General features: G+C 41.1%; 1 protein-coding gene across 6 annotated transcripts in view; it reads left to right on the top strand.

The window, feature by feature from the left end:
• cbx1a (chromobox homolog 1a (HP1 beta homolog Drosophila)) overlaps positions 1-9,898 on the top strand; it is a 35,405-nt gene extending 25,507 nt beyond the window's left edge. For all 6 annotated transcript variants that reach the window (XM_044330498.1, XM_044330495.1, XM_044330497.1 and 3 more), the window contains 4 exons: positions 6,524-6,773; positions 7,068-7,239; positions 7,503-7,597; positions 9,533-9,898. In XM_044330498.1, coding sequence (XP_044186433.1) covers positions 6,524-6,773; positions 7,068-7,239; positions 7,503-7,597; positions 9,533-9,683 — 668 coding nt within the window. In that variant the 3' untranslated portion in view covers positions 9,684-9,898. The remainder of the gene's footprint in view (positions 1-6,523; positions 6,774-7,067; positions 7,240-7,502; positions 7,598-9,532) is intronic.
• The last annotated feature ends 1,119 nt before the right edge of the window (positions 9,899-11,017 follow it).

Below are 11,017 nucleotides of genomic sequence, written 5' to 3' on the forward strand. Positions count from 1 at the left end.
GTGTTATTCAGTAGCTAACCACATTGAAGGAAAGTGGACTCAAACCACGCCACTAAGCCCTTGGGTAGTTTTGTGTCACCAGTGGAGTGTCTCCGGCCTGTTATTCGTCTGTAACAGCCGCTGAAATCACAGTGTTTTCACTCGGGCCTGCCGTAAGCCCATACAAGCGCTCCGAAGCTTTCTCTGTAAAGGTAAGGCTCGTGTTAGCAGGAGCTGTTCAGGGAAAACACGCCAGCCATGTTGCCCTCTGGCTGCAGGGTACAGACTGCCTGGCTCGTCTCTTTGATCAGATGTTTAATTGCAGTACAATGAGGGTCAAAACAAACAAGTAGCCTATCCAACGTTAATTGTCCGATCTTTGCTAGGCGCAAATTAACGTTAGATGAGTGCTCACCACGGTAGTCAAACGCTTGTTATTAAACAATTATAGACTTGCATAGACTTAGAAACCTGTTAATTCTATGGTTGCATGTAAATTAGTTTAATTGAACGTTAACCACATCTGTGGTTGCAGTCTGCATATCAGTGAGTGATACGAGAGACATGGAGGGGGCGTTTTCTTCCTTGCTAGCAAACATTACCGTTAACTGTTACTAAACGCGGCACACGTGTATCACTTGATTAAGTGTTAGCCTGGAGATTTACATAGTTTTGTACTGTTAGAGTTTTGGAGTGGACTCGGTGAATTATTGGCCTTTTGTTGGTTCGGCATTTGAAATATGTACAGCCAGCGGGGTTTTGCCGCTTCGGCTCAAACAGAGGCTTGCGGCCTTAGTTGCTGAATAAAGTTTAGCCGACCTCATAACGTTAGTCATTCATTGTTTCACACCCGGCATGGGTGCATTTTATAAGATTAGGTGCTCTGTTCATCACACCATCAGCACCTCTATGGGTTTTCAAATGACTAGCATTCGTCAGACTCTGTCTTGATAACAGGGTGAGCATGTTGGTTGTTGAAGCCAAAAAAGATGCACACTGGAATCTAGGCCGCGTTTAGATCCGTGAAAAACGGCAGCCCTCCCGTTCATTTGAATGGGGGCAGCGCTTTTACGCTGCGGGAGCGGGGACCGCACAGGGCTAAGCAAAAAACCGTGGCGGCCGTCCAGTGAGAAATTGAACCTTTTGCCCGAAAGCAACCCGACGTCATGCTGCGTTGGCCAATCACATACATGCAACTGCACATTCCTGGTAGGTTACTTTGTAACGTGAACACCATATTTGACTGTTTACCGTGTGATCATCAGGAGGAAAGATAAACAGTTGCAGCCGTGAAAACTTTCCCAAGTTGTAAAATCTGTTCTGTGAGTATTACAAACTGCTGTGTGGTGTTTTGGCTTCTGATAAGCCTCTAAATGTATTAATCTGTAGCTCCAACTCGATTTCCTGGATTATATTTCATTGTCTCACCTGTACCTCAAACAACATGGCCCCCACCACCACTACCCCCAGCAGTTTAGTGCCTGATTGCCGGATTGTGTTTGAATGCAGCCTAGAAAAGGCTGGCTACACATGGTTCCACCATGTGTAGCCAGCCTTTTCTGTGATGTTAAAATTTGGTTGAACATGCACGCAAAGTTAGTTTCTCACATGTGCCCGGTACCCAGTCCTCTACTGTGGGACTTAAAGTAGGTGGAAGTGCCTGTACATATATATACATATACATACACGTGCACTCACCAGCCACTTCATTAGGTACATCTGTGCAATCTAATGCAATCCAATACAACAGCTCTGCCATAAATTCTACATTTCTTAAGCTTATACATTTTCAGCTTTTGATGACATTTTCAGAAAGATGATAATTCCGCTTTGTTTATTATTGAGGTCAATAATGGTGGTGGTGTTTCTAATATTTTGTCCACTCCATTAACATACATGAGGGGGGCAAAATATGAGGAACACTTTTCAATATAATGCACTTCAGTACACCACTACAACCTCAATAATAAATAAGGTAGAATTATCACCTTTCTGACAATGTCAACAAAAACTGAAAATGTATAAACTTTGTAAAGGTAGAATTTATGGCAGAGCTGTTGTATTGGATTGCATTATATTGCACAGGTGTCCCTAATGAAGTAGCCTGTGTTTGTGTGTGTGTATACACACACTCTCTCATTCATTTGAATGGGAAATAAAAATAGATCAAAAATAATTAAGATCCACTGTGTTGTAGTGCACTTCTACAACCTACTGAAAACAACAACAACAAAATAAAATAAACCAGATCATATTATTATAGTGGTTAAGATGCATGTTGTGTGGAAAGTGATCAATACTAAAATGATCATTCATCATGGTACTTTTGACAGAAATCATTGACTTGTATTATCATGCAGTGTGTTTACATGCAGGTTACAGTCGCTTTTCTCCAGAAAACTGATTTCTTAACTGTCATGTGAATGAGAAACTTGCTTTCTGTAATCAGAGAATGGGATTAGAGAAGATTGGTTTCCACAGGTAGATTTTACTCCACAGAGGACACTGATTTATCTGCCATGTATACGCATAACCAATCTAATTCTTTTCTAATCAGCTTTTACAAGTAAGCATGTGTACTAGGGGTGCAACGGATCACTAAACTCACGGTTCGGATCGTATCACGGATTTGAGTAACGGATCGGATCATTTTTTGGATCAGCCACAAAAAAAAGGTGGGAGGGACAAATAAAACTTTGCTTCCGATATATTCTGTAAAACACTTACAGTAAGGAACTTTTGTTCATGATCTTAAATGAAAACAACATTCAAGATGTCTGATGTTTAAATAAATCCGTTACACCACTAATGTGCACAGTAACAGACTGCGGACCAAGAAAGCACAGCGCTGAGCGGCTGGAGTGAAGCATCCTCATATCTAAAATAATAGAATCCAAAGTCTGACTGAAACTTATACAACGTAGCCTGTAGATGTCTAAATAAGTCAGTTTCACTGCTGAACATTTGACTGATTCAGATACATTCACGCTGTAAGGAAGAACTCCACTCTGCCTGTCTCTCACTGCGCTGTCCGGCTGCTCCGACACACGATGTGCTAGATTTATAACACAAGACAAAACCAGAGCATCACTGCAAAACAGCACATACAGCACAATAATTGTTTTATCTCAATTATCATGTTTTCATAATCGTTGGAAGCCAAAATCGTAATTGAAAATATAATTCAATTAATCGCCCAACTCTAGTGTTTACATGTGGTGCAAGTAAGCTTAAAGGTGCAGTGTTTAGAATTTAGTGGTATCTAGCAGAACGGACTTGGCGGATGTGAAATATATTATTCATAAGTATGTTTTAATTAGTGTATAATCCCATGAAAATAAGAATCGTGATTTTGTTAGAATGGGCCCTTTTATATCTTCATACGAAGTGGGTCCCCCTCCACAGAGGCTGCAACGTTGCACCGTCATGTTTCTACAGTAGCCCAGAACAGACAAACCAAACACTGGCTCTAGAGTGGACCTTTCGCATTTTTCTTGAGTTTCACAGCCGCTGTAGGTTCTCCTACATGCTTGGGAGGGGAGGGGAGATGTATTCAGTTGGTAGAAATCTGCAACCTCACCACTAGATATCACTAAAATTTACACACTGGTCCTTTAATTTCCATTGAACAGAAAATTAAATGTTCAGCTGCTTCCTTGTTTTCAGTGTTGTAATATGTACACTTTGAGGTAGGCTGCTAAAGGCTGGTGATATTCTATGTATATGTATGTTTTTTTTGGTTGCAAGAAAACTGACAGTTAGTCCAATAGTTTGACCTCTCTACCCTGTCTGTGACACTCGGCCCCAAGCCCATTGGTTCCTGCTGAGAACGTGGATCTTTTAAAATGGGTCATATTTTATATATATATGTATGTATGTGTGTGTGTGTATATACACTGTATGAGGTTTCATTTTTTAAAGGCTTATTAACTAAAACAGCTGGACATGGTAGTGTTTAGCAAACATTATTTACTTAACAGGAAAAAATAGTGCATTTGGGCAGGACTATTTTCTGCAGCGGATTAATCCACATTTGATGCTCTAATGAGTATTTCTGGCAGCAGGATGGTGTGTGAGGGATCAAGTCAAAATAAACTAGAGTGTGGTCCGTTGATGGGTTTTTCGTAGTTTTTGGGCAACAATGGAGCTCTATGGCACAGGAATAAGATGTATCAGACTTTAATAGACAAACAATAGTTAGATCAATTCATTGTCTCTTTAAGGATTTGTTGATATTACGACATTTTATACATTTATAATATCACCACACATATCCTTTAAAATCAGTTAAGGGACACTCTGCAACTCCGGATATGAGAGTTGTTTGTTTAGTGGCTGTCTTCCTAAAAAATCAAAGCTCACCAGTTTAATGCTTTTTATCAACGGATTCATCAACCAATTCTTAGTGGTGTATAAACAGTTTGCATTTTACATATTGCATTAAAACATTGGAAAAAGAGCAGCATAACATGCTGGACTGTTGATGGGACAGAATGATATTTAAAGATATCACCATGAGCTCTACAAAATTAAATTGGGCATTTTTCACCATTTCCTCACATTTCATAGACAAATGAATAATCAACAATGAAAATAGTAATTACCTGCAGCCCTATAAATGGTGGATAATAGTTTGGCAAAATGTTCAGTGGGATGGATTACCCATCCAGAGCAAGTTTCATGTCTGCTGGTTCAGTTTCAAAGTGAACTGAAACCAGTGATTGAGGATAGTAAATGTCCTTTCTTGAAGTGGCTTGATGTTGTGAAAGTTTAGTTTGTGGATAAGGGGCGAAAACATACAAACCCAGTGGTCCTTTTTGAAATGCAAATGAAAATCCACTCTGAATGAAAGACCTTGAAAGCACTTCCATGACTTGTGTGTTGGCTTCATCAATCAGTTATGAGCAAGGTTCATGTCATTGCTGGAAAATCCCAACAATTCCATGCTCTGCTTCTTCATTTCACCAACCACCTGTTTCTTTAAAAAACGTTGTGTAACTGGTTACTTGCCAAAATGGCTGCTAGAGTGGAACCATTCAGCGGACACACTCCTGATTTTTTGAAGGACCTCACAGTGTTCGTCAGAGGCAGTCCTTTGAATGGTGCAGCCCCTCCTCCTCTCGTCCCCTGTGTACTCAGGTTTCAGCTTCTTTTCTCTCTCACCCAGCCTAACATGGCTTGTGATCTGGGTCGGACAGCAAATCCAAGAGGAGTCATTACTTCTCTCAGGTCATATATTTAAAAAAAGCTGGTTTTGAGAACAGTGAAGTTTTGCCTTTTGGGTTCCATCATCATAGAAACACAATTTGATGACAGCCCATGGGGCCCTTGTCACATACTGATTCAACTTGTTCAGTATCAGTGTGTTCTGTCCAATCACAGATGTAATTAGCAGTTTAATAGTATAGTTGTTACCTTTACATTAGAGATGATCTGAATGGCCAGTTTGCTATTGGCTCACTGGGTATCAGCCAGATGTGATCTGTCCACATTAAATGCAGTTTCTTCATCGGTGTCAAAAAATGTTTTTTCTCCAGCAGTTCCATTCATTCTGTCATGACCAGCCATTGTCTCAGTGTGTAGTACCACACCATCCCTCCCTGGTGTGTAATATGACATAGCCACTTATATGCTAGGTATCACATCAGTGCTGTGTCAGTGTATGTCCTGGTGCATCCCTACCTCGCATATTGTTATGAGAAGACATTAGTTTTTTAATATTACTACAGAAGACAGAGGGAATCTAATACACCAAGTCAACCACTGTCTTGGCACAGCGGGGTTGCAGCTGCAAACGTTAACAAATGAAGAAGGCAAAATAGTTAATAATGGTTCCTAAGTAAAATACCTAGTAGTGTATAATTTGTAGCACTGATCAAATTTCTGTTTGTTTCACAACCAAGTGTCACAACCCTGCTTCAGAGGAATGAGTGGTTTGTTACTGCCACTCAGTCACTGGTACAACATGTACATCCGGTGTTAATGTGTTTGGGGATTTTGGTGTTCATAGATAAATAGGAATTCACTGATCTTTCTTTTTCAGTCCCGATACCTGGCTTTTGGTATCTGATCCAAAACCAGTGTTTTATTAATAAGCTGAATGCCTCACTGTTCTCTTATGTGTATGTGTATTTCCTAACATTGTAAAACAAAATGTAACAAATACATAGATACATTCCTTAGTGTTGAACTTAACTTATTTAGAAGGTTTTTTCTTAATTTCAGAGCATGACAAAGAATGTTTCTTTGATAAGTGTGTTTTGCTGCATCCTTGTTGTCTTTTCAGTGTCTTCATGAATGTAGCCAATCACTGTAGTTAAAGACCAAACACAGCTGGATGTATCTGTACAGCTGGCTGCTGGTCAGACACCAGTTAGTGACTTTTAGCACCTATATTTTATGAGTAATAAGTTCTTAATGCAGGGGATATTTCAGACTCTGAAGGGATTTTGGCCACCTCAATGTCATGCATTAGCGCTTGCATCTTTTCCAATCAAACACAACATCTGAACAGTTATCATTACCTCTGTGCATTTCCTGTCAGGTCCACTAGAGCCGCCCTCAGTAGACGTCAAGCTGGCGACCGTAGCAGGAAAGAAGGGCAAGAAGGCTGAGGAGGAGGAGCAGCCTGCAGCACCTGAGGCGGTGCCTGAAGCAGCAGCAACAACAGCACCAGCAGCTGCAGAACCAGCAGAGGAGGAGGAAGAAGAGGAGTATGTGGTGGAGAAGGTTTTGGACCGCCGAGTGGTGAAGGGCAAAGCGGAGTTTCTGCTGAAATGGAAGGGGTTCTCAGAGTGAGTCTGTGTTCACTGTGGTAACACTCAGTTGACAAGTCTGGTTGGCTGAGACATTTTTGTCTTGATAATTTAGTGCTCTGTTTTTAGTGTTTCTAAAGATGAATGTGGAGCATAGACTACAAAGTATTGAATCCTGCCCTCAAAATTAAGAGTTTGAAATTATGTGTTACAGCCCTGTAAATAACCCTACGAAATGACATTTAAAAACAAGGAAAATATGATGTTTTAAGAGTAAGAAAAGACTGACTGAAATTGAACTAAAACATCTACCATTCATGTGTGCCTGTCCAGTGAGGACAATACATGGGAGCCAGAGGAGAACCTGGACTGCCCCGACCTTATCGCTGAGTTTATGTCGAAATACAAAGAGAAGGAGGAGAAAAAGAAGGAGGGCAAAAGGAAAGCCACGAGTGAGGCCACAAAGGAACCTGAAGAGAGGGGGAGCAAGAGGAAGAAGGAAGAGGTAAGAGAAGAAGAGAGGAAGCAGTGACGTTTCTCCAGGCTCTCTGGAGAACACCATCAGTCAGCCAGACCACAAAAATTCCAGGTGTCTCAACCTACAAGGGCTGCAACTACCAATTATTTTCGCTATTCATGCATCTTCTAATTATTTTTAATTAATCATATATTAAGTCTGCACACAGGTGCTTTAATGCCTGTTTATGGCAGCACCACCTCCTACCTTTCGTCTCTGTTCATGTGTTTTCTTGTACTTCCTGTCTCCAGGGTGAGAAGGCCAGAGGTTTTGGCAGAGGTCTGCAGCCAGAGAGAATCATTGGTGCGACGGACTCCAGTGGAGAGCTCATGTTCCTCATGAAGTGGTGGGTCTTCTCACTTCACTCTCATTTTATTAAGGTCCAATGAGATTGTTTTAGATTAAATGTCCCCTGCTTTGGGGTGATTCCAGAGTTGAACTGTAACCTCAACAAACACTGCAAAATGGACCTATGCTAATGGAGTCTAATGTGGACTCTGCCTGTCTTCAGCCCTGGGACAGGTTTCCACTGCTAAGAGCTGATTGGACCCGTGAAGATCTCTTGCTCAGAGCCTCTTTTCTGTACATTCTCATTTATTCTAGGCTTACACTTTATCAGAGCAATAGAATAGCAGCAGAGCCACACCACACAGAATCCCTGCACCCCCCCCCAAAGAAAGTTTGTACGATTACTATAAAGACCAAGCTCAGAATTGTAAAGAAAACCCGACAAATGCAAAGAAAAACTAAGAATGTCTAACCAAAAGTTAGGAATGCAACCAAAAGACAGGCAACACAGTCACATGGAAACTTGGAGATTTTGATGCAAATCACCTTTTTTTTGCATTTCACATCGTAGGTCTCTGTCATATTTTAGAAATGATAATAATTTGGGGCTGCAGTTATTGTTTGATGGTTTGCTATCCCACATTTCGTTGTAGTTTGATGCTAAATTTGTTAATTCAAGCTCTTATCCTCTCACCAAGTCATTAGGGGTGTAACAATTCTCCAAATCCACGGTATTAAAAACACTAAAGCACACTATGAAGGTAAATGAACTTTATAAATTAACTGAGTAAACTAAATAAATAAACACTTAACAACATTTAAGACCAGTCTACATATGAACTATTTCCTCTAATAGTGGCTGGGGCCTTTTACCTCAACTGCTGAAGGTACCAGGCCTTTATCTGAAGCAGGTTTATATTAGAGAGAGGACTTAATTCATAATTTTCTCTGTTTGATAAGTATATTTGCACATATTAGTACAAAGCCTCCTTGTTTGCTGATCTGCTTCTGTTTGCTCTGTTCATTTTTTTGCTACTGCATTACTGGTAATGACAATAATCTGCGCCTGAGACTTTCGGTTAGCGCTCTGCTAACATGAATGGAGATAAAATGATTAAATCATACGGTTCTTTCCAAATGTCACTGGACTGAATTGATCAAATTCAGTCATTTCTGGGGTTGTGTGAGTTTTGTTACAGTAGTATGGTAATGAGAGCTCATCAGGCTGCGCCTGCAGCGATGGCACTGTTAGTGGAGGGGGAGACCGCATCTCGGAAGATGGAACTGCCTGAGAGACCATGAACGTTCGTGTCAGAGTTTCGGTCTTGGTTTCAGAATTGTTACACCCCTACAAGTTATACAAAGAAGATTTCCAATAGAAGGTTAATTTAATGTATGCATATATGGACACATTACTCTTTAATTTCTTTTTAAGTCATATAAGAGTTTTGAAGAACTTTGAGCTAAATAGTCTCTCTCTCTCTGGCACATTATAATAACATGTTGGCCATGAGTGTCAGAATAAAAAGTGTGTACTGTAGCTAAAAAAGTGAATCAGTGTGGGAATTGTTCAGCCACTGTTGTTGAATTTTTGGCTGTAGTACATTCATTTACTCTGCCTGCTATGTTGGCACAAAACCAAACGACAAGCTTGACAGGCTGATGAAATGGTGAAAGTGGCTTGTTAATTCATTCTTGTCATTTAAGAATTCCCACAGAACAACTTAGGATGGTTATCCTTGCTAATTTACTGGCTGAAACCTTCAGTTCCTGTTTATTGTAGGAGGAAAGAAGTGGCAAAGAGCCCATAGATTCACACTGTTCTCTCTCTTTGCTCTTTATCCCTTGACCTCCCTCTGACTTGTTTCTCTCTTCCTCCTTTCTCTCTCCCCCTTTTCATCAATCCTCTCCCCGCTCTCTTCTCTCTCTGCCAAGTTTCTTCCTTTCTCCCTTTTCTTTCTTTTCCCTCCATACTCCCCTCTCCAATTAACAGGAAGAACTCAGACGAGGCCGACCTTGTGCCGGCCAAAGAGGCCAACGTCAAATGTCCCCAGGTGGTCATCTCTTTCTATGAGGAGCGCCTCACCTGGCACTCTTACCCCACGGAGGAGGAGGAGAAGAAGGAGGAGGAGAAAAAAGACTAGATGAGTGGAGGTGGAGGAGGAGGAGGTGCTAAGGGGAAAAGAAAGGAGGTGTGGAGGTGCAGGGCGGGAAATCAACTACACGCTGTTGTCCTATTTAGTTGACTCTAGCAGCCACTTTGGCAGCGAAAGCGGAGAAAATCCCAGAACGTTGGGAGTTAACTGCCAATCTTGCTGACGGAAGAAAAAAAGATGTTTGTTTTCCTGCCCTGGAAGGAGACACGCATCCTTTCCTCAAAAGACGCTCCCACCTGTATCTCGACTGAAAATGTAATGTTTTTAAAGAGGTAGGTTGACACTTTGTGTCTTTGATTTAATTTTGTTTCCCTCACCAAGAACGTGTCACTTGATGGGAACTGGTGCCTTTTTGTTCTGCTTGTATTCCTCTTTGTCGTCACAAGCTGAATATTGAACTGAATACAGTGAAATGATTGAAGTGTTTGTCTTCTACATTTGGTGACAAGTGCCTGGTGTTGGAAATAGAGGAATACAAATCAAGCTGTCAAGCTACCTCTTTAACATGTGCAGAGAGTCGGAGCCCTTCATTCATGTGTGAAGCAAGCTGAATGTTTGGCTGTGGCTGGCAAGTTTGTCTCTCCTCCCAAAAGTCCCGTTTTAAAAAATGTAGCTGGCTGAGAAGACGGTGAAAGTGGCCACTGAATTCTGGCGGATCGGAGAGGACAAACTTCCCTTCCTGCTTTGTCAAGATTCATTGGAGGGAACTTCTTTTGGAAGGGAACGCAGTTAGGTTGGGTATTAATGAAAGAATGGACAGAAACCATTCATCTCTTTCAGTATCTGTTCTCTTTGTGCCACCTGAGTTCTCATTATTGCTGACGTGACGCTGTTCTTCATTTGAAACTCTCAAACACCAAATGACTGTGCATTTCTCTCTGACATGGATAGACTGACAGGGAGGGGTTACAGACTGCAAGAAAAGACCTCCAGTTGTTGGCTTTGGCCTTATGTCTTATCAGCCAGTGTGGCGGCCAACCAGCCAGTGTTGACATGTCCTGCAGTTTTCCATAATTTCAGTCATGGATGATGATGCTGCCTGAGGCTTCCTTTTTTAATTTTTTTTAAAAATTTAATCTCTCTGTAGCTCTAGCTCTCTAAGTGCTGTATTTGATCACCTGTAGCTTTTCTGTGAATGTGAAACAATCTGCCGTATTTCCTTCCCAACACACTTCCTTATACTTATGAGGTGTGACACAATCATATGTTCTCTATATATGGACGTTGTACTCACCTGACTTAGTCTTGGTATTTTCTTGAAAGAAACAAAACAAGTCAGGACCATTTTGACTACTTGACTAGCCCACAGTATCTGTTTAGCA

The sequence above is a fragment of the Thunnus albacares genome, chromosome 17 (assembly GCF_914725855.1).
Source record: "Thunnus albacares chromosome 17, fThuAlb1.1, whole genome shotgun sequence".
In the NCBI taxonomy this organism is placed as follows: domain Eukaryota; kingdom Metazoa; phylum Chordata; class Actinopteri; order Scombriformes; family Scombridae; genus Thunnus; species Thunnus albacares.